This window comes from Mytilus trossulus, chromosome 3, assembly GCF_036588685.1.
Source record: "Mytilus trossulus isolate FHL-02 chromosome 3, PNRI_Mtr1.1.1.hap1, whole genome shotgun sequence".
Taxonomy (NCBI): Eukaryota; Metazoa; Mollusca; class Bivalvia; order Mytilida; family Mytilidae; genus Mytilus; species Mytilus trossulus.
The window spans coordinates 9,045,447-9,065,754 of NC_086375.1; the positions used below are offsets into that span (position 1 = coordinate 9,045,447).

Sequence of the window (20,308 nt, forward strand, 5' to 3'; positions counted from 1 at the left end):
TTCTTCTTCGGTAAATTATACAACAATTTCTTTTTAAGTTTGTTATATTTAATTCGTCCGTCATGTACAAGGTGTACATCTTTCCAAATTTCTATTTCAATAAAAAAAAAATACAACAGGAAATTTTTTTTCCGCGAAAAGGGGAGTAACGCTTTAACTTCCTTCTGGATCTTTCTTTGCATAAAGAAACAGGTATAAAGAATGCATAGAAAGAACAATTTATATTGTAATTTAATGGATTGATTATAAGAATAATTCAGTTTTATAACACTTATAGCCACAATTTCAGGTTGTAATGTGAATGGCACTCAAACATTTGATATTTTATGAGATTGCAATGGAGTGCTCCCTGATATTTATACGTCGCCATGATACGGACTACGTCACGGGCACCTGTTTCCTGTAACGTGCATTCCAACTACTGAAAAAGTCTTCAGAGCATGAATCTTTATAATTTGATTATGGTGTATTCTTTGTGAATTATTTAAGAGAAAAATATAAGTTTTCTGTAAGTAAAATTATATGGAAATGTTCAATTGTATGCATGTTCAAATATTCGCCCTAAAAAGTTTTGAGTTGATAAATCTGTAATTTTTATTTAACAATAAAACCCTTGTTCAAGTTGTTGTATATCATGGATATATGATTTTGATAGGCATTTTAGCTGGATAGTTACAACTCTCTAAGAAGGGAGTAATTTGCTTAAGGAATGACTTTTCTTCAATTACCTTTCATTTTCAAAGAATTTTGTAAATTCAGATTCTTATACACCTTATTTTTACCAAGTTTTGTATTGCCAGGTCTATCATGGATTCTCAAGTGGACCTTTTCAAGTGTCATAAACTCCAAATATGACAGTAACAAGTCATTAAAATTCATTGTCATCAATAAAAACACTCAGAAATATATATAAAAACGTTATATTAAACACTTTTTTTTATCGATTGCTACTTAGTTTTTCAGGAATTGTCCCATTTGGTAGGTTACCCAACTATTTTACAAGTATTATTGATTTATATTAAAAGAGTGTGCCTAAACAAAATTAAACTCTGGAGGCACCTTTTGGAAAACTAATTGTCCACATATGTTGGATAATTCCTCAAATGATGTGTTATCTCTTTAAAGAGTTGATCATTTGATGTATCGGCAGCTACATGTACATTTAGTTATAAATTAATATAAAACTAGATTTAACCTTTTTTTTTCTTTAAAAACAATAGTATTTGGTTCGTATTAAAGAATAAGAATAAGACTATTTATTATTCCAACATGTCCAATCAAGGGCCCTTGATGGGCAGCTTAGCATGTACACATAAAACAATACATGTTTTGTAACAGAAAAACATCTTTATATACTAAAATGAAACATTATAACAAAAAAGTTCAGACAGATGCTATTATCTTCATTCTATAAAAATCATATACATATAATTGGTTCGTATTTGCATGACTTGTACAAACTCAAGTATATTTCATATGTAACTTTTTCACTTGTTTGGTGATCGGTTGTTATATTAAACAATTGATTATTCCGTTTTCCTTGACTCTGCTTTTAAATTTGAATTTACCTAGGAAATTTGTAATTTCGTTATACTGTTATAAATACATGTATGAAGTAAAATTTAATTTTGATTTTTAAACAAAGTTGAACAACATTTTAAATACTGTGACTGTTTAAAAATTGAACACATACAAAAGTATGTGATCCAAATAATTTCCATTTCTCCTTTGGAACATAAAATATATTACAAGTTACATTAAGATGATTAAATCGATCATGGAGTTTCTTAAATTTACAATATATATATCTTTTTGTCGTATAAATCTTGACATGTTTAACAATGTTTAAGAATCATGAGAATGTTGGAGGACAATATTATATACTTTTCAACAATCATGACAATACAGTCAAATAATATTTATGTGTTTAAAGATCTTTATTATCTTAACTTAAGGAGCAGTACACTTTTTTTTCTAAAATTTCAAATTTTTATAATGAACTGATATCAAAGAATTTGAAATACTTTAAGAATTAATCTTTTGGATTAAGCATAAATGTCTATTTTACGCTGATGGATTTTTTTTTATTATCCAAGCCTTAATTTGCTTCTTGTTCACTGTAAAATGATACGATCATTATTTAGATCATGAAACAGTTATTAGAAAAAAAAACACAAGAAAAGAATAACTTTGTTTGATTTATTAATGAAATAAAAAAATCTGTGAAAAATAGTAAAATTATCATGTTGATGTGGACAGACTAACGACTGGACTTTAAGGGGAAAAAAATCCAATAATATTTAGATAAGACAAGACAAGTCATGAATGATAGTTTATAACAACAACAAGGAAAGTAAAGGTAATATAGATGTTGTTAATTGATTAAAGTAGATAGATTATTTAATTATTCTCCTAGGAGTTTATGTCACTAAGAGTTTGTTATTGAATATCCTATAGGTTTATCATCATTAGTAACTGAGTGATGGTATTGTAATCATGGGCTGTGGAACATCCCGAGTTAACCCCGACGGGGAGAAAGAAGCAGCCACACCCAGACCTAACCCAAACAAGAGCAGAAATGGACTAGTACCGAATGGAGAAACTAAAACATATGATAAGAAGACAGCCGTGGATTCTAATGCTAACATTCCTAGCCAAAGACCAGGTAAGACATGTATAGTGCACTTTGGTTTTTTGTCCCATATTACATGTACATGTATTTGTAAAGTTTACAAAAATGTTTTCTTCATATCCTGTTTCTTGTAAAAAGCAAATGGTAATGTATAAAAAAATAATATACTTTCAGTTTAACTTTTATGATATATCAGATAATATAATCTTGTTTCATAGTCCTGCATTGTAATAAGAGAATCGCCACAATATACAGTAGCCTTTTTGCGTTCATGGAGGAGGGTTTGGATGGGGTTAAATGATTAAAGAACAATTATGATACCCTTGTAAAATGAAGATTAGAGAATGACGGGCAACAAAAATGAAGATTAGAGAAAAAAGGGGTTAATTGTTTGAAGATTAGAGAAAAAGGGGTGAAAATTAAATGTTTACAGAATAACAGAACCCCCCCAAATCCAGACCCTCATGGAGCATAAAGCAAACTCCAATCAATCAGTCAATGAAATAAGAGAAAAGCTCATATAAATAGATAGAACTGTGAATAGAATTGGGGAATGTGTCAGAAAAGACAACAACCTGACAAAAGAGCATGTAAAGGTTCTTCAAAAGTTTATATTTTTCTACAAGGAGCTTGGATATGTATTCTGTAACTTTGTATAATAAACAAGTTATATACTAACTTGTAATAAACTTTATAGATACAAATATACATTAACAAAGTTAAAATCTATTGTTTGTACCATTTGATAATCTGAATTAGTCCACTATGTGAACAAACCAAATTTCCGTTTTAATTAATTAATAGATTTCATGTTGAAACAACCAGGTACCAAGTTGTACAGTATATAACATGTAATTAAACCTGATCCCACAACACTCCTAAACTCTGCCTCATTGAACAATTAATTAACAATTTATAGGGAAGGAAAGTGGTCAGGTAAAAATAATAATTAATTATTTATATCACATCATATAAATGTTTGTATTTCGTTGCCATGTTAATAAAGTGATAATCTCACACTTATAAAAAATAAAGAAGTTTATGATTTTCTGAAAAGTATTCAGTAAATTTGTTTATCTATAAAAAAATCAGATTTATGTCTGTAATATACATATGATATAAACATTTTGCTTCACTTGTGCATTTTTCAGTCTGTTTGTGAAAATATTTCATAATCTAAATATTTTTGAAACAAATTGCAATGAAGGGTTTACTTTAATTGCTACTTCAATGTACTATTTTATGGTTTTGCTGTTTAAGTGTGGCCTTAGCAGTTGCATTTAGCATGATACAATTGTATTTCAGAAATTTGTCCGGTTTTGTTGTATGAAGCTCAAAGATAAGCTCATTACAAACTGAATATATTTTACATTAATTTCAGTTCCAAAGTCTGTGGCTTTTGAAGTTTTATTGGATGAGAATAAAACAGACAGTTTGATAAGGAAACATCCTCCAATGAGAATTCAGGTAACATTTCATTCTCAAATAATTAAGACATGTATCTACAGTCATCATGCAAATAAAATTTTGTCAGTTTTTTCCAATGGTATCCTTTTTTTTTCAACCTGTCAAAAAGTCATGGTTCTCTCACGGGAGTCTGCCTCCTTTAAGCCCCAGTCCAACTAGATGCAACACGCTCACTGCGATCTAAAATAAATTGAAATCATGGTGAGGTTGCGGTATGAGTGGCATGGAAATGTTAATTTTCATTGTTTTTACGATGGTACTACTACGTCCTTATTACGCTTCTACCACAATCCCACTACCATTATACCATGTTCTAACCATGCTTCTTCTACAATTATCACGATCTTAAAAACTTCAAAGTTAACCACGCTCATCCCAATCTTAAAGACCTCACCACGACCATGATACGACCTTACTGTGATCTACAAGATCGCACTATGATCATCAAAATTTGCATTTTTTTCACAGATTGTAGTGCGATCGTGGCCTAGTGGGACAGCAGTATTACCAATTAGCAATTAAAACTTGTAGCCAAGATAAAACCAACATTGCTAAAAGTGGTGTTAAATACCATGAATAAATCAATTGCTTGATTTGGTAGCCCACTTCTCCAAACAGTAACCAAGACCTTACATTTCAACTTGTCCACCATGGACAGCCCACTCTAATTTACCTAGGTAAATGTTGTAAAAATGTTGAACACATTATAGCTGAAATTGCTTATGAATTGAATAATTTGAGTCCAAGTATTAAGCTAGGTGACATTTCATTCCATAGGATAAGCACAGGAGATTATCTAAAATATTGTCCAAATGACAAAATTCACCTGATCTGTAGTTTAAAGGTTGCTAAGAGGTCAATGTCTACACATGTTGTCTTAAATGAACTTGATGGATTACTTTGTATAATTATAGTCATTGATTTGACAGAGAAGAATGAATTGATTTATAAAGAGAATGATTATAAACATAAATGATAAACTGGTCCTAACAATAGTTACAACTAATTTAAAATTGAGTAGGTAAAACACAAAATAATAAAATCTGAAAGATATGTATAGATCACTTTTCCAAACTACCCAACATGATAAGGTTGCGAATTTTTATTAAATATATAATACGGTTGCTGATTATATCAGATGTTATATCTGAAACTTAACTATTACATTAGCTACATTATGGTGCAGAGTAACACTTAATAAAAGGCTGACTTGACAATATAAGATCCCTATCAATGTCTGCAGGAATGTCATAATATACATGTACTTTAAATTATTGTGATGTTTTTAGTATTTCGGAAAATGAGACAAGGTTACAAGCACAATAATTTAAACTCTTATTTTGAAACTTTTTATACGAATTTTACAGGATTTTTCTCAATATCGCTAAGATTTAAACCGCATTTTACTCTAAAATGACAAAATCGCAATAATTTCTGAATTTACTGTAATCCCTGTTCATGATATTTTCTGTTTATTTTTATTTAGAAATTAGAACCTTTGAGCTTACCAGTTCTTACTCCAGAAATGTTAGCAGAAAAACAGAGACTGGCTGATGAGAAACGAGAAAGGGTAAGATTGGTTTACTAAATCTGAGCTTTAAAAAATAATATGAGTAAAAGGGAAGTAACTTATGTTTTGTAGCAACGAATCATTTTAAAAATCAAATTTGTGGAGTTATTTATTAGTAAATGTTCCTATTACAAAATGTTACATAAAGTTATGGATATACAGTCGACTCTCGTTATCTCGAAGTCGGCCGGACCAGAGAAATATTTCGAGATACACATAGTTCGACTCAAACGAAAACCGGAAGTTTGAATGAACAAGGTACACAACTCTTGCTTAGCATGGTAAAGCTAAAATAAATCCGGGTGAATATGGGAAGGGGATCGATATTCTGGTATCAGATCGATGTATTTGTATGTCATGGTCTTTCGTTATTATAATAACATTGTTTTACTTATTCAATTGTTTCAGTTACAATTGTTTCCTATGGCTTTTATCCGAGAGAGTAATTTCCAATCGATAGTTTCGTAATTCAGGTCGTTTAAAGTTGACAAAATTGTTTATTCTCGGATACAAAAGACTTTAGAAAATTTAGATTCCTCTTCATTTTGTTTTATCTCACTCTTTCTTTTAATAAAAGAAAATACAAAAAGATTAAAGACGCCGATTGAGTAGTTTTTAGGTGATCATCAACGGAAGTCATAATCCTTACTTTATACACACCCAAGCTCATTAGTGTAAATCACAATTAATTGTTTTGTAAACATTTTAAACACTTTTTCATAAACATAAACAATGTATCACTAATTATTTATAAAAATTCTATAAAAGATAATCTTAGGTAAACACTCGTGGAAATAGCATGTCATAAATCAATACAGTGGTCAGTGACTGGAAGTTTAATTACACGTGTATTGTCAGATTAACTCTTCAATCCATTTAAATGCCGGAGGTCATGTTTTGACATATGTGTTTTAGTTCGAGATAAATAATGAATTTTGAATGCTTTTGTTAACCTTGGGATCGCAAATTTAGTTCGACTCAACCGAAATTTCGACACATCCAATTTCGACTCATCAGGAGTCGAATTACATACATTTATATGGAACAAAGTTCGGGACCACGTGAAAACTTCGACTCATCCGAAATTTCGAGTCAACCGAGTTCGAGACAACGAGAGTTAACTGTATATTTTATTTGTACACATGTGCATTAGAATATATATCAAGTTATTCTCTTTTATTTTTATTATATCCCAGTTTCTCCTTTATCATTTTTCTATGAAAATCATTGTTTGCCTTTCAAAAGTTACCCTTAGATTGTAAATATTAAATAAAAAAAGAGAGAAACTTTGCACATAAATGTAGTTTAAGATAATTTTTAAGCTAAAATATGTAGCATGTACATGTACATTATTTTTGTAGGTCAAAATTTCCCTTAGTTTTTCGTCTTGAAAAATACTTCTGGTGGATATCTCCAGTTTTGGAAAAAAATTAAATCTTGGACTACTATGTTTATTATAGAAATTTCTTATAATTTGTAAAACACATATATGTCATAGAATTCTCATTATTTTCCAGGAATTACAAAAAAGAGCAAGTGCATCTAGGAAGAAGTCACAGAGAAGGAGAGAAATTCTGAAAGCTCAAGAAATAGCACAAGACTTACAGCAAAAGGAGGTACGAGAAATATGATATCTTATAAGGAAGCCAAACTTAATGAAACACCACCTTTAAAAGTAAAGGACCAAAAGTCTAGTCTGTGTCAGGTTGAATATTTTGATTAAGATTTAGGCTAAAATTTCTGTTAAATTTAGTATGGGTTACATCAACTTGGATCCCAGTACACATGAGGGGTGTAAGAAGGGGTCCTGATACCAAAATTCCGTGCTTAAAAACATGAAATCCAGAGGTCCTGAATTTAAATAAATTTCAATCAAGACATCCTAAAATTCGAAAAAAGAATTCTCGGATCCGGAAAGGGTCAATCCTGATATCCCAAACTTAAAAACACCCGATTCCAGAGTCCCTTCAAAGGTCCTATCCCCCCTTACACATGAAGTGAACATTTTAGAGTATATACTAGAGATGGAACCGTGAATTCTAGAGTAGGGCATTGTGTCCAAATAAGTTAATTGCCTTATAAAAATTAGAATTAAAAAAAAATCTGAAAGAAGTTTAAGTTATATTTTATTTTATTTTGAACTTTTATAAGTGGAAGAAAATTGATTTTAAAAAGCTAATATTAAGTCTTCCTGCATATTTGGCATGGAAAAATTACAAATTTAGAAAATGAAATCGTAATTAGCCATCAGAAAATTCACTATTTGATAGCTGCTTAACTTTTATGAAGTAGAGTTATCTCCCATGGACAAAATATTTCTTTACATGACTTTTAGAAAGTACACTATCAAACTTATAAGCCTAGAAAGATACAACTTATATTTAGTAGAGTTATCTCCCATGTCCACAATACTTCCTTATATGACCTCATAAAGTTGACTGACTGATTAGCATATAAAATATCATTTATTTGTATTAGAGTTATCTCCCATGGGCACAATATTTCCTTATACAACCTCAGAAAGTTGACTGACTGATTATCCTTTACAGGTATAACTTATTTGTATTAGAATTATCTCCCATGGACACAATATTTCCTTATACAACCCCAGAAAGATGACTGACTGATAAGCCTTTAAAGGTATAACTTATTTGAAGTAGAATTATCTCCCATGGACACAATATTTCCTTATACGACCTCAGAAAGTTGACTGACTGATTAGCATATAAAATATAATTTATTTGTATCAGAGTTATCTCCCATGGGCACACTATTTCCTTATACAACCTCAGAAAGTTCACAAACTGATTAGCCTATGTAGGTATAGTTTATATGTAGAAGAGGTTAATTTAAACATATTTATTTATAGTGGATTGGGGAACAAGTTTTGCAACTTATATTTATCCCTTTCCACTTTGCAGGTGTGAGTGCTGCCTTGTAGCCGCATGAGCCTGCTCTTTTTCGAAATCTACAAGGGTGTCTTATGTGCAAGAGATATGGCTCTCTCTTATCATTTTTTGTCCCCTTTTCGACTGACTGTCATTGTTTCCTCAAGACCATACTTGCAAATGCTGTCAAGGGAGACCTGAAAATTTTCATCCCGAAACGGGAACCCAACCAGGAACCTTTGTGTTAGTAGAAGAGGTGTATCCCATTATTTATTTGAGTTAACATAGGTACATTGAATTCAACATACTGTTTAGAATTTTTGAAAAACCAAAAAAATGCAATTTTTCCGTAATTTTAAAAATGGTACCAATAAAATTAAAATTTGAAGAGTTTTTTGTCATGAGAGATAGAACACTGTTGCATGCGTTTCTTGGTTATATACCTTTTATTAATTCCTTTCAGGTTCAGAACCAGTTTTTAACTAGAGAAAAAACAGTAGAAAATTTAAGGTCTGCAAAATTAGCAGAAATACAAGAAAAACAAAGATTGCAAGAAGAAAGAAGAAAAAGAACAAGAGAAAGGGTAAATTTAATATTGTTTTTTCTTTCTCTTTGTATGATCACCAAAAGATGTTAAATGATACACTACAGTTCAACTGAATTTTGCTTTTAAATATCTTCCTCCTGTGTTTAGAAACACATTAGCTTTAACTTATTTCTTATTATAATTCAGGGATGAATGAACAATTTAAGGGCGAAACTTTATAATGATATTTGATTAATGAATTTAATGATAAATTTTCAACAATTGAGATAAAATGAAAACATAAATTAAAATTGAAATAATGCTTCAGCAAATTATGAGTTGATGAAGGAATCTGATGAATATTAAAGAATAAGAAAAAAACTATCAATACTGAAATTCAACCAAAAAATTTGTGTCCCTGTTATGACCTGAGATTTTCCTCCTTGTTTTTAGAGGTTGTCCCAAATGTTTAAATGCTAAAAATAGTCATTTAGTTATAAGAGTCCTGTTTTCACAGGAAATAGCTATAGGTTTCAATTAAAAGTTTACATTATCTCCCTTTTTATTTTAGGCCAAGAAAATTAACACAGAAGATCAGCAGGAGGTAGGAATGTTGGAGGTTGAAAAAGACGACCATTATAATGCTGATGATGGTATGTATTATAAGACTTTAGTTTTGAATAGGGAATTATAGCAGAAGGGGAGGGTTCAGGAATTGGGAAGTTTTAATTGTGAGATGTATATGTCAGAATTTACATAACTGAACAAACTTTTTGGTTTTATTTGTCTATGGGAGAAGGGATGTAATAATATCTAGTTTGTAACCTGCATATATACCATTGCTTATTTAATGTGTTAAATGTGTCAGCCACTTGATTAATCAAAAATTCTCTATAAAAAAAGATATTATTTATGATGCATAAAAATATTATTCTTTAAAAGTGTTAAAGATATTAAAGCTTATTTCTTTTATGATGCACCTTTTTACAAGTAGTCCCTTTTTACAAGTAGTCTTCTGAAAATAACTAATTTTCTTCTATTATTGTTGTATGTGTTCATGTCCTAAATGAATCAGAATCAAATACAAGGACCGAGCAACAAGTTCTTTAAAATATGATTCAATTGTTTGCCAACAACTATAATATCTCAAACTAACCAATCATCTACCCTTTTGTCATCAGTTTATTTTAATGTAACAGCATTATGTTAAAATATTTTTCATCTACCAAACCTAAAGATCCTCCTTGAATCTCATGCTGGTATTAATGTGGATTCATAAATATTCATTTGATATCAATTTTTGTGGATTTCTTGGTAACAATGAAACCATGAATTTAAACGTTCAACGAAATGTTTATTTTTTAAAGGAATGTATGCCAAATTTGCAAAAAACACTAAATTTTAATATCCTCGAAAATGCAAGTTTTCCTCTATCCACTAAAAAATGATATCCAAGTAAATAGATACCCATGAAAAGAAATGAATCCACAGTAGTATTATGGCTAAAATGCTTAAAAGCAACCAAGAGAAATTTAACCAAAATTTAAGCTCTAAAATATGATTTCAGCCAATAAACAATCTATCTAATTGAGGTAAGTTAACTTTTGACACAGTAACTATGGTAACTATATTATTTGTTTGTGACCTTCAGGAATTGTCAGAAAGATGCTTGACCTTGAATGTTTATGATATGTAAGTTATTGTTTTACAAGAATGGTCAGATCAATATTAAAATTTCATAACTTGATGCTGTTCCTTTGTAAATGTAACAAAAAGTCAAGAGTTTTAGAAGATTTATTTCCACTGCATAACAAACATTTTATTTATTTGTCGTGAATGATTTTGTGCTGATTTTTTCCTAATATTTCTCAAATAAAACAAATTTTCAAAACAAATTCAATTTTATTTTTACTACAATAGAAATTGCTGTACCTAAAAAGTTCATTTATACATATATTTACATCAAGAAGCATTGTATCTTAACTCTGTTAGGATTTTAGGAATAGTTTTATACAATTATCTAGTTTTTAGTTTTTTTCCATCATGTTTTTTGTGTTTCTAGAGGCAACACCTGTATTTGTCATCTCTACATATCCTTTATTTTATTTTATTTTTTTCTGTGGGGGGAGGGTAGTAAATGGTATGTATATGTAATCTCTGCTAACAGTTTTCAATCTTAGATAAGAATGGATTATCATTGCAGTGGCGGATCTAGAAATGTTAATAAGTGGGAGCCCACTGGCTGGTCTAAGAAGGGAATGTTACCATCACGCTTCAGTGATTCCCTATATAATCACCCCTCCCTAAATCTGCCTCTGAATTGGTTGATTTCTATTCTGTTCAAATTGTTGACATGTTTATGGATATTAGATGTTGGGTAAACAATCAATGAGATATTATTTTGTCATTTTCACATAAACAACAGTTTAAGATCTAGATTGAATATTTAGGTATTTATTTTTTATTCTAGTACATTAATAAGTATAGATTCTTTATGATGTAGAAGTTAAAAATTATAGGTCACTGAACAGCCTTCAAAAATGGGCAAAACACATACATCATAGTTAACTATAAAAGTCCATAAAAAAGAAAACAAGAAAACAAGAAAACTAACAGCCTGTTTATTACATAATATATGATTAAATAAATTTAGGTGTTAAAAGTAATATAAATGAAACCATTATTATCTATGTGAGTTGGATGTTCATATATTTTAAAAAAAAAATACATCCATAAACTTTTTGTGATTTTAGTGGTTAGTGCCATAAGCATAATTATTCTTGCATGTAAATAAGAAATGGTATATTGCATCACTTTCTTATTACAATATTTGACAGTAGTTCAGTTGAATCCTTGATGTCATTTTAATATAATTTGTCCATTCTAAGTTTGAACTCTTACACTGGTTGAATTTAAGCATGAATGCATAGTTGCATACACTTCTCTTTATATATTTCATATTTCACTAATTCATTTTAAGGTTTCATTAATGTGTGTAATCTATAGATTCATTTCACTAATATGTTTTCGTTGATTTTTTAAACAATTTTTTTTTCATTGATTTGTCTGTTTCATGTAATTCTGTTTTTGATGAAGAAAATGAGATTGCACAACATTACATTTAACTAGCAATATGTAAATAATTTTGTGTCATATGTTTTGACGTTGCTGTTTTTCAGTGAAGACTATTTCATTTGAATGAATATTAGAGGGTAGGATAGGACTTCAGAAGTTCCCCCTCCACCAACATACTTTATTAATGTAATATCCTTACATTAAATTATTAAAAAATAAATAAAAAAATCACCAACCAAAAATCACCGATGAATTTAACTTTCATAACTTCGCTGAAACCCTACCTTTTCACTCTCTCACCTAAATGGAATAGTCCTTACTTTAGAGGTATATTGAGCACCTCTGTAAACATTCTGCTGTTGCATATTCATTTAAAAGATACCCATCACCTGCTATGTATTAGCTGCAAATATTTTGGGAAAATATCATGTCCTGAAACTATGGAGTGTTTAAGGACATTGACTGGCCCTCGCACTGATGGTGCACAGTTAAAGAAATGGAGCTTCAATGCTCCAGATGGATGTTATGTACTTATGTTAAAATCTAATTCTATTCAATTTGTCTTTGTTTTCAATGATTCAATGTTTTAGTATATAAATTATGATTTCTGGTAATTTTACTAAAGAATTAGATTTTTGCTTCTCTGCATACAATAAGCACATATCATTTAGTGTCGAGAGAAAAGGTTTTTGTCAGAATTGGAATTGTGTGTTCAGATTCAGTGATTTGTCTTCCTTTTCCCTATTAACTAACATGTTAAACATGAATATCTTAAAATGCCATGGTGTAGTACAAAACAAAGGGATTCATATTGATATAGCATTAACATGTCATTGTTCTGAATGTGCTTTTTCTGTTTGGAATTTGTCATCTAACATCCATCAAGACATCATTTAAGAACTGCATGTGTGTTGGTATTAACATTTTAATCAAAATATTAATCACCTAAATTCATCTTCAAAAATATCAAATGGGGGCCTACCTATCATATGTATTTGAAATTTTAACCAATTGTATTCTTCTTTTACAAAAAAATATACATTCAAAATGATTTTAAATTATTTTATTATTGTCAAAATATTACTTAATCAATAAAGTTTTGTATGGAAGCTATATAGTCAGAAACAGGTACTGTGGATCCATTATTATTCATAGAATACCAATTTTCTTGGAATAAGTCAGATGGGTAAAATACAATTTTTCTAATGGTTTAATATAGATTTTGTCATGTCCACATCAACCAAATGAAAAACACTAAAATTGGTATCAATGAAAATAAATGAACACACAGTCATCACCTTATTTTTCAGTTATACAAAATCAAAAATAATCTTTCTTTTGATACTTAATAATACTTTATATTTTTAGCGGATTCATGGCTGAATGGAGATGATAATAATAATGACAATCCATCTGAGCCGGGTGATAGAGTCTATAATGGCCGAACAAGTCCATCTAAAAACACGAATCCTAGAGAGTGTCCTCCTAGTGCTTCAACTGTTGATAGTTATGACAATGCCTATAATCGTAAAACAAGTGGTAAAACTCGTGCAGAACAGATAAATTCACAAACTGACGATTTCTTTGACTCTTGATGACAAGATTCTAGCTATATATAGTCATGTGACTTTGTTCAGTAGATAGTATCTCAAAGGTTTTGACCTGTATCTTTGTGTCATATTTCATAGTATAACTAGTGATGCAGTACATGTAGTAACCTTCAATTGAAGTGGATTTAGTCATTGTCACTCGTTCAGACTTGGGTTGGCCAACGATTCGGTAAAACTCAAAGTTTACACACATAAAGTCATGTGCCTTCAAATTGGGACAAACTTGTCTGGCTTTTTTTTTATAATTAGCTTAACACTTGTATCTATATAAATATATATAGAATCTTGGAAAAATTATTGAAGATTTTTTTTCATTATTTTTTGGCAAAATCTTTTTAAACTTGAGTAGGAGGTTCCATGTTGTGTAGGGTAGAATTGACATATTCCACACATGGTGTAGTGCATCATGGGTAAGTTGACTGATCTAGTATTGTTATCATCATTTATATTTTTCTACAATTTGTTCATAACTTTTATATTTTGTAGATTTTTTTATACAAATGTTGTAATTGTAAATTCAGGAACTATTGATGTAAAAATAAAGAGATGTTGTATGGTAGTCAACTTTTGAGCAGAACAAATATTATTACAGTTGTTGATCAAATCAAATGAATAACAAGATAAACGCGGAAAAAAAATAAACATAAATTATGTTATTGTAGTATTAAACCAATTTTTAAGAGTTTTCTTTGATTGTAAAAGTGAAAATGTTAGCCATGCAGTGAAGGAGAAAAACAAAGAAACTGAAGAAGGCAAATGGCCGAAACAACTTAAAATTAATTGCAAAATATTCTGAATTTATAGTAATAAATGATAATTACTGAATTTATATGTCTTTGTGAAAGAGTTCATCAGTGTTCTTTTTACTTAGTTTTGTTAGCATGAATTATAAATTGATATTGTCAATTATATTTATGAAAATATTTAATGTAATTGTTTATGCAGGTCCATAATTAGTGGTTTTTACATTGACAATTTTCAATTCCATTTATATCTTTCATATATAATATAGCATGTTTAGATAATGAATGCGACTAGAGGTATAATTTGCACTTTTTCATCAGACAAAATTTGTATGCCACCAATGAATAGTATTGTTTTTAGACTTATTATGCTTCTAGCTAGAATTTGTTGGTTTTACTTTTTGAATTTTAGATAATAAAAAAAACAATTTCATTTCAATGGCCTTTGATCCCTCCAATTTCACTCCATTTATAAAAACTACATTTGAATAATGTGGAAAAGAAGAATTTCCTGTTTGATCTGTAAAATTCCATTTAAATTCTAAAAAACTGGTTCACCAGACATTCAAACTAAAAGCATACAAGAATGGCAGTTGAAGGTATTTTAAAACACAAAAAGTTCCACGCCAGTGAATTTCACAAATCTTGCCATACACTGAAAATTTAAATACAGGTAAAATATTTATATATCACAATATGTCTAGTCCTTATACATGTTCAGGTTTATTTATGGAAAATGCATTGGATATTTTGTTTACCTGTATGATTTTTTTTATTGTGGCATTATGTTGCTGTCTCATTGACCTTTATATCAAACATTTTTACATTCATTTTTGTCAATTACAGCTAATAATAAATTCTTTGGCAGATATAAAATAAGCAATTTATAAAAATTCAACATTTATTATGTATTCATTAACAAGTAGCACATATAAGTTATGAAAACAGAGACTGTATTCTGTACTTCAAATTAAGATCTGTTTTGTGTATATTTTTGTGAATGTTTCTCATTAGCATAAAAATTAAACCAAGACTTGGAAATCCTCCTTTAAAATAATGTTGTAAGAACTAATAATGCAAATTCCAATAAACAGGATGCTTATCGTAGATTAGGTGTAGCAATAAAAGAAGCATTCCAGGATTTTTTTAATTTAGGTGTCAGATCACTAATTCAAAATCCCTATAGCTTTATATAATGTTTCAATTTGCACAGCTCTCTAGATATTTAACTGTAAGATTAACTTCACAAGAACCATCTATATCTCGAATTATTCATGAATTGACTTTCTATATGCCAATTTGTAATCAATGGTAATAAAATTAACGGTACCAATTTTCTTGCACCAGATAAAGTCTTGTAGTGATAAATGTTCAGGCAGTCCCCTACAATTAAAAATAGCATGCTGGACTAATGAAAATCAGCATTAAGATACAGGTATTGAGCACAACTAGTAAATTTGGCATCAAAATTATTAACATATATTTTTTTCAATTAGAACATGTTACATGCATGTTAAAATATCATTTGCTAGTTAATAAGAAAACAACAATATTAAAAGCACAATTTTTGTCAAAGTTGACTACTTCTATGTTCTAAATTGGAGTGGGTGAATTGTTAAGGCTGACAACCTTTCAAATGTACTAATAATGTTATTAGCCATTACACATAGAGTGATGATAGTTATATGCTCAGTGATATTTAAATGTGTTCGGATTTTGATATTTTTTACTTTATCATTTAGATCTACCATTAATTTAGATAGATTAGGTATCCATATCCTCTTAACTTGCAGGAGTTTGATGTGAATGATTAGAACATTGTAGTATTTGGTTGAAATATATAATCAGTATTGATGAATAGCCAAATTATGTCAAATAAGTTATAGTACCTGTTAAAAAGTGGTATGTAATTTTGATTTCTCTTTATACCATGTGACAATGTCGAACGTGTTGTGTTCTTTACAACCATTTTTGACCATTAAAATTGTGGCTTTTTACAATAGTGAAATTAAATGAAAAACATTTATTCTACTATAATGAGATAAAATGTAAACTCAAGACTACACAAATTTTTGTTTCTTGATATTTCAGTTCCTATTCAAATATAAAAAAAATAATTTGAGTTGAAATTTTTATACCAATTAAATAGTTTTGCCTGTATTTACCCGTTATAGAGGTTTATAATTAAGTATTTGTATGCTATGATTATTGCAGTAATATTTGAAAGAAGATATGTGTATATTATCACCTTATTTATTATCTGTTCATTAAGTATTGTAAACAATACATGTATATTCATCAGTATTATAAAAAACATAGATGTATCATTTAGATTATTTAGTGTTTGGATGTAGTGTATATAAGAAAGACAACTCTTGGAAAGCAACACATAAAAGAATTATTCATTTGCAATAACTGCAAATTTGTCCAGGTTGTTATAGTTTAATTTCTATATCTGACCTTGCTTATTTGTTAGATTTTCTTTTAATGCCCATTATTGGTTCACTAGACTTTAAAACTTATCATGTTTTTATTATAGAAGTACAAAACAGCTGAGTTTTTAATAGAATCCCAAGTTTAACAAAATTATTAAGATATTGAACAACACATTCAGTATCAGCTTTACTTAATCATTAGAAATGTGCAAGTGAATCATTCCACACACAAAAGATATCCTAGGTGCATAAAGATGTCAGCATGCCAAGGGAAATCCCTATATCCCTATTGAAATATCAAGAGATACCTTTGACTGTCTGTCCTTCTTTCCATCTTTTAGTTCATCCTTCTGTTCATCCTAGAAGTATTTTCACATTATATGATTCAAACTTGAGCAGAGGCATTCATGTCCTCACACACATTCATATTTTATAATTCAACTATTTTGTGTATATTTATTTTGGTCTTTCTTTGCATAATTAAAAGTAACAAGTAAATCACCTCACATTAAGATTTTACAACTCCCCACTATCACATACAAATATTCAGGGTAATATGAAATTTCAAGATTGTTTACATAAATATATGCCTTTTGAAAAATTATTCAAAATTTACAGTCTTAGATTAGGAGATAATTTGAAGATTTCCACTGACAATTAAGAACCCTAATTTATTTATCACAGTGTTTTAGAATTTGTTATTAATGTAATACTAAATTGATCATAGATGATGGTAGTTGTTTAGTGCTGATGAAACCATGGTTATCTACATCACATTTTGCCTTAAATGAGAATAATAGTTATGATATTCTTAGTAATTTAGTTATAATCACATGTATCCATTTTACATTCACAATGGGTTGTATTTTTACAACCTTTAAAAATTGGAAAAAAACATAGTTACACCCTTTTAGATCAACTGTAATTCATAAAAGGAAAAGATGTGATAGTACAAATTTACTTGCAGCTTCAATTTGAAAATAAGGTTTGTAAATATAGCACCAAACTTAATGGTCAAAGGGTTTTCACAGTCATCCTTGTATTAACTGATTGTCCTGTGAAATGACTGGCTGGCAATAAATATTGTTACTTTTTGCAAAAGGTAGGAATCAAAGATTATAATGATATTTTGATCCACCGAACAAAAAAGTTACAGAAGCAAACCTATTATTTTCTATTATACATTCAACTATAGGCACTTTAAAAATCTAAACTGTTAGTTTTCTGGTTTGAATTGTTTTACATTGTCTTATCAGGGCCTTTTATAGCTGACTATGCGGTATGGGCTTTGCTCATTGTTGAAGGCTGTATGGTGACCTATAGTTGTTAATATTTGTGTCATTTTGGTCTTTTGTGGATAGTTGTCTCATTAGAAATCATACCACATCTTTTTTATATAAACCAATTGCTAATAATAACTTTCTCTTATTTTATATTCAAATTTCAATATTTCATGGTATATAGGAATAAAGGATCTACTTCTAGAAATTGAATTTAGGAAAAAAGTAATTTATCCATGAAACTGGTACCAAGTATTTGTTTTACATTGTTTTGCACAGTATTCAGAAGAACCAGTCAATGTTTGTTATTGTTTATCTGAACCAGTATTTATTTCTCTGTGATATGTATTGTTTGTTTCTTCAAATTTTATACATGATTAATTTATAGCACACACATAGATTTATATAATTTTCTTTTTTGTATATTTTTGTACATTTGAGGAGAAATATGTTTGCAGATTTTTTGCTGATATAGTTTATGAAATAGATTATAGAATTGTTGAAAGTGTATGTATGTTTTCATTCCAATAAAAAAAATGCTGATGCTTGTAGATATTTAGTATTTATTTTGTGATGATTTCCATACAAATTCCAAATGAAATGGATTCTAGATTATAATAATAGAATTCCTATAAATGAACAACCATTATGAATTTCCACTGCCCAAACATATTCCTGCTTCTCATGGTCCTAAATTGTTTAATACTGTAAATTCAGAAATTAATTCGAGGTTTTTATTATTGCGAAAAATGTGACTGAGTTGTAAACGCAATAATTTAAACTCGTATTTTGAAATATTTTATATGAATTTAACAGGATTTTTCTCAAAATCGTACAAATTAAAATCGCATTGAAGTCTAAAATGACAAAATCGCAATAATAAATGCACGCAATAATTTCTGAATTTACAGTATAAATGTAAGGAGAATTATGTAGAATGATTGCCAATGAAGCAATTATCTTCTAGAGACAAAAGAACATGGGTGTATGCATAAACCACAGGTCACCCATAGATCAACAATCAATGAGCAAAACTCGTACCAAATGTGATAATATAATAACCTATAAAATACTCTGACATGAAAATGCACATACGTTTGACGAGAAACCCTACAGTTTCATTTATAAATAAATCAACAGACAAGGTTGGGCCAAACATGTGCATGGACGCTCAACCCTCGCTAAACTGGGAAAGTGGTGTACTTTTCTTTTCATATTTAAAATACTTCAGTTATTTGAGCTCCAGGCGTTTAGCAGTATATATGTAACGCCGTGTACAGTAAACATGTTTACATTTGGTTTAATGTAATGTACCCTAGTTTCACATTAAATTTGTTCACATCTATACACCTTGTTTAGCTACCTGTACCTAACATGCATAAGTTTTGTTCACAGTCATTTAACAAATGTTCATTACGTAGAACAAAATTCAAACTTTCGAACAACTTTTCTAGCAGTTAGGGAACAGTCATTTGACTTTTAAAAAAGGGGGGTGATTTTACCACAATTTGATTTTTTTAAAATCGGGTCATACAGATGATTAGAATGAACAAATATTCTGAATCCAAAGTTTGCCCATACATTATAGTGTCAAATATTGAATTGGTACCATAGAAAAAATAAATAAATATAAAATTTCGTGCGAGAAACAATTCTGACTCAGAACCCCCCCCCCCCCCCCCCCCCTTTTTTTAGCTCAGCTGGCCCAAAGGGCCAAGTGAGCTTTTTTCATCACTTGGAGTCCGTCGTCTGTCGTCCGTCGTCGTCGTCCGTCGTTAGCTTTTACAAAAATCTTCTCCTCTGAAACAACTGGGCCAAATTTAACCAAACATGGCCAAAATCATTATTAGGGTATCTAGTTTAAAAATTGTGTTCGGTGACCTGGCCATCCAACCAAGATGGCCGCCACGGCTAAAATTAGAACATAGGGGTAAAATTCAGTTTTTTGGCTTTTAACTAAAAAACCAAAGCATTTAGAGCAAATCTGACATGGGATTTATTTGTTTATCAGGTCAAGATCTATCTGCCCTGAAATTTTCAGATGAATTTGACAACCCGTTGTTAGGTTGCTACCCCTGAATT

At 29.7% G+C, this 20,308-nt stretch overlaps 1 protein-coding gene across 2 annotated transcripts; it reads left to right on the top strand.

Annotated features, from left to right (window-relative positions):
* The first annotated feature begins 377 nt into the window (after positions 1-377).
* LOC134710102 (ensconsin-like) lies at positions 378-18,777 on the top strand. Of its 2 annotated transcripts, none has more exons than XM_063570296.1 (8): positions 378-508; positions 2,458-2,665; positions 4,014-4,099; positions 5,586-5,669; positions 7,187-7,285; positions 9,021-9,140; positions 9,655-9,736; positions 13,527-18,777. In XM_063570296.1, the coding sequence occupies exons 2-8, from the start codon at positions 2,497-2,499 to the stop codon at positions 13,751-13,753; spliced, it is 867 nt and encodes a 288-aa protein (XP_063426366.1). In that variant the 5' UTR covers positions 378-508; positions 2,458-2,496; the 3' UTR covers positions 13,754-18,777. The 2 variants fall into 2 exon arrangements, with proteins under 2 accessions (XP_063426366.1, XP_063426367.1); XM_063570297.1 differs by having other exon boundaries at positions 393-464.
* The last annotated feature ends 1,531 nt before the right edge of the window (positions 18,778-20,308 follow it).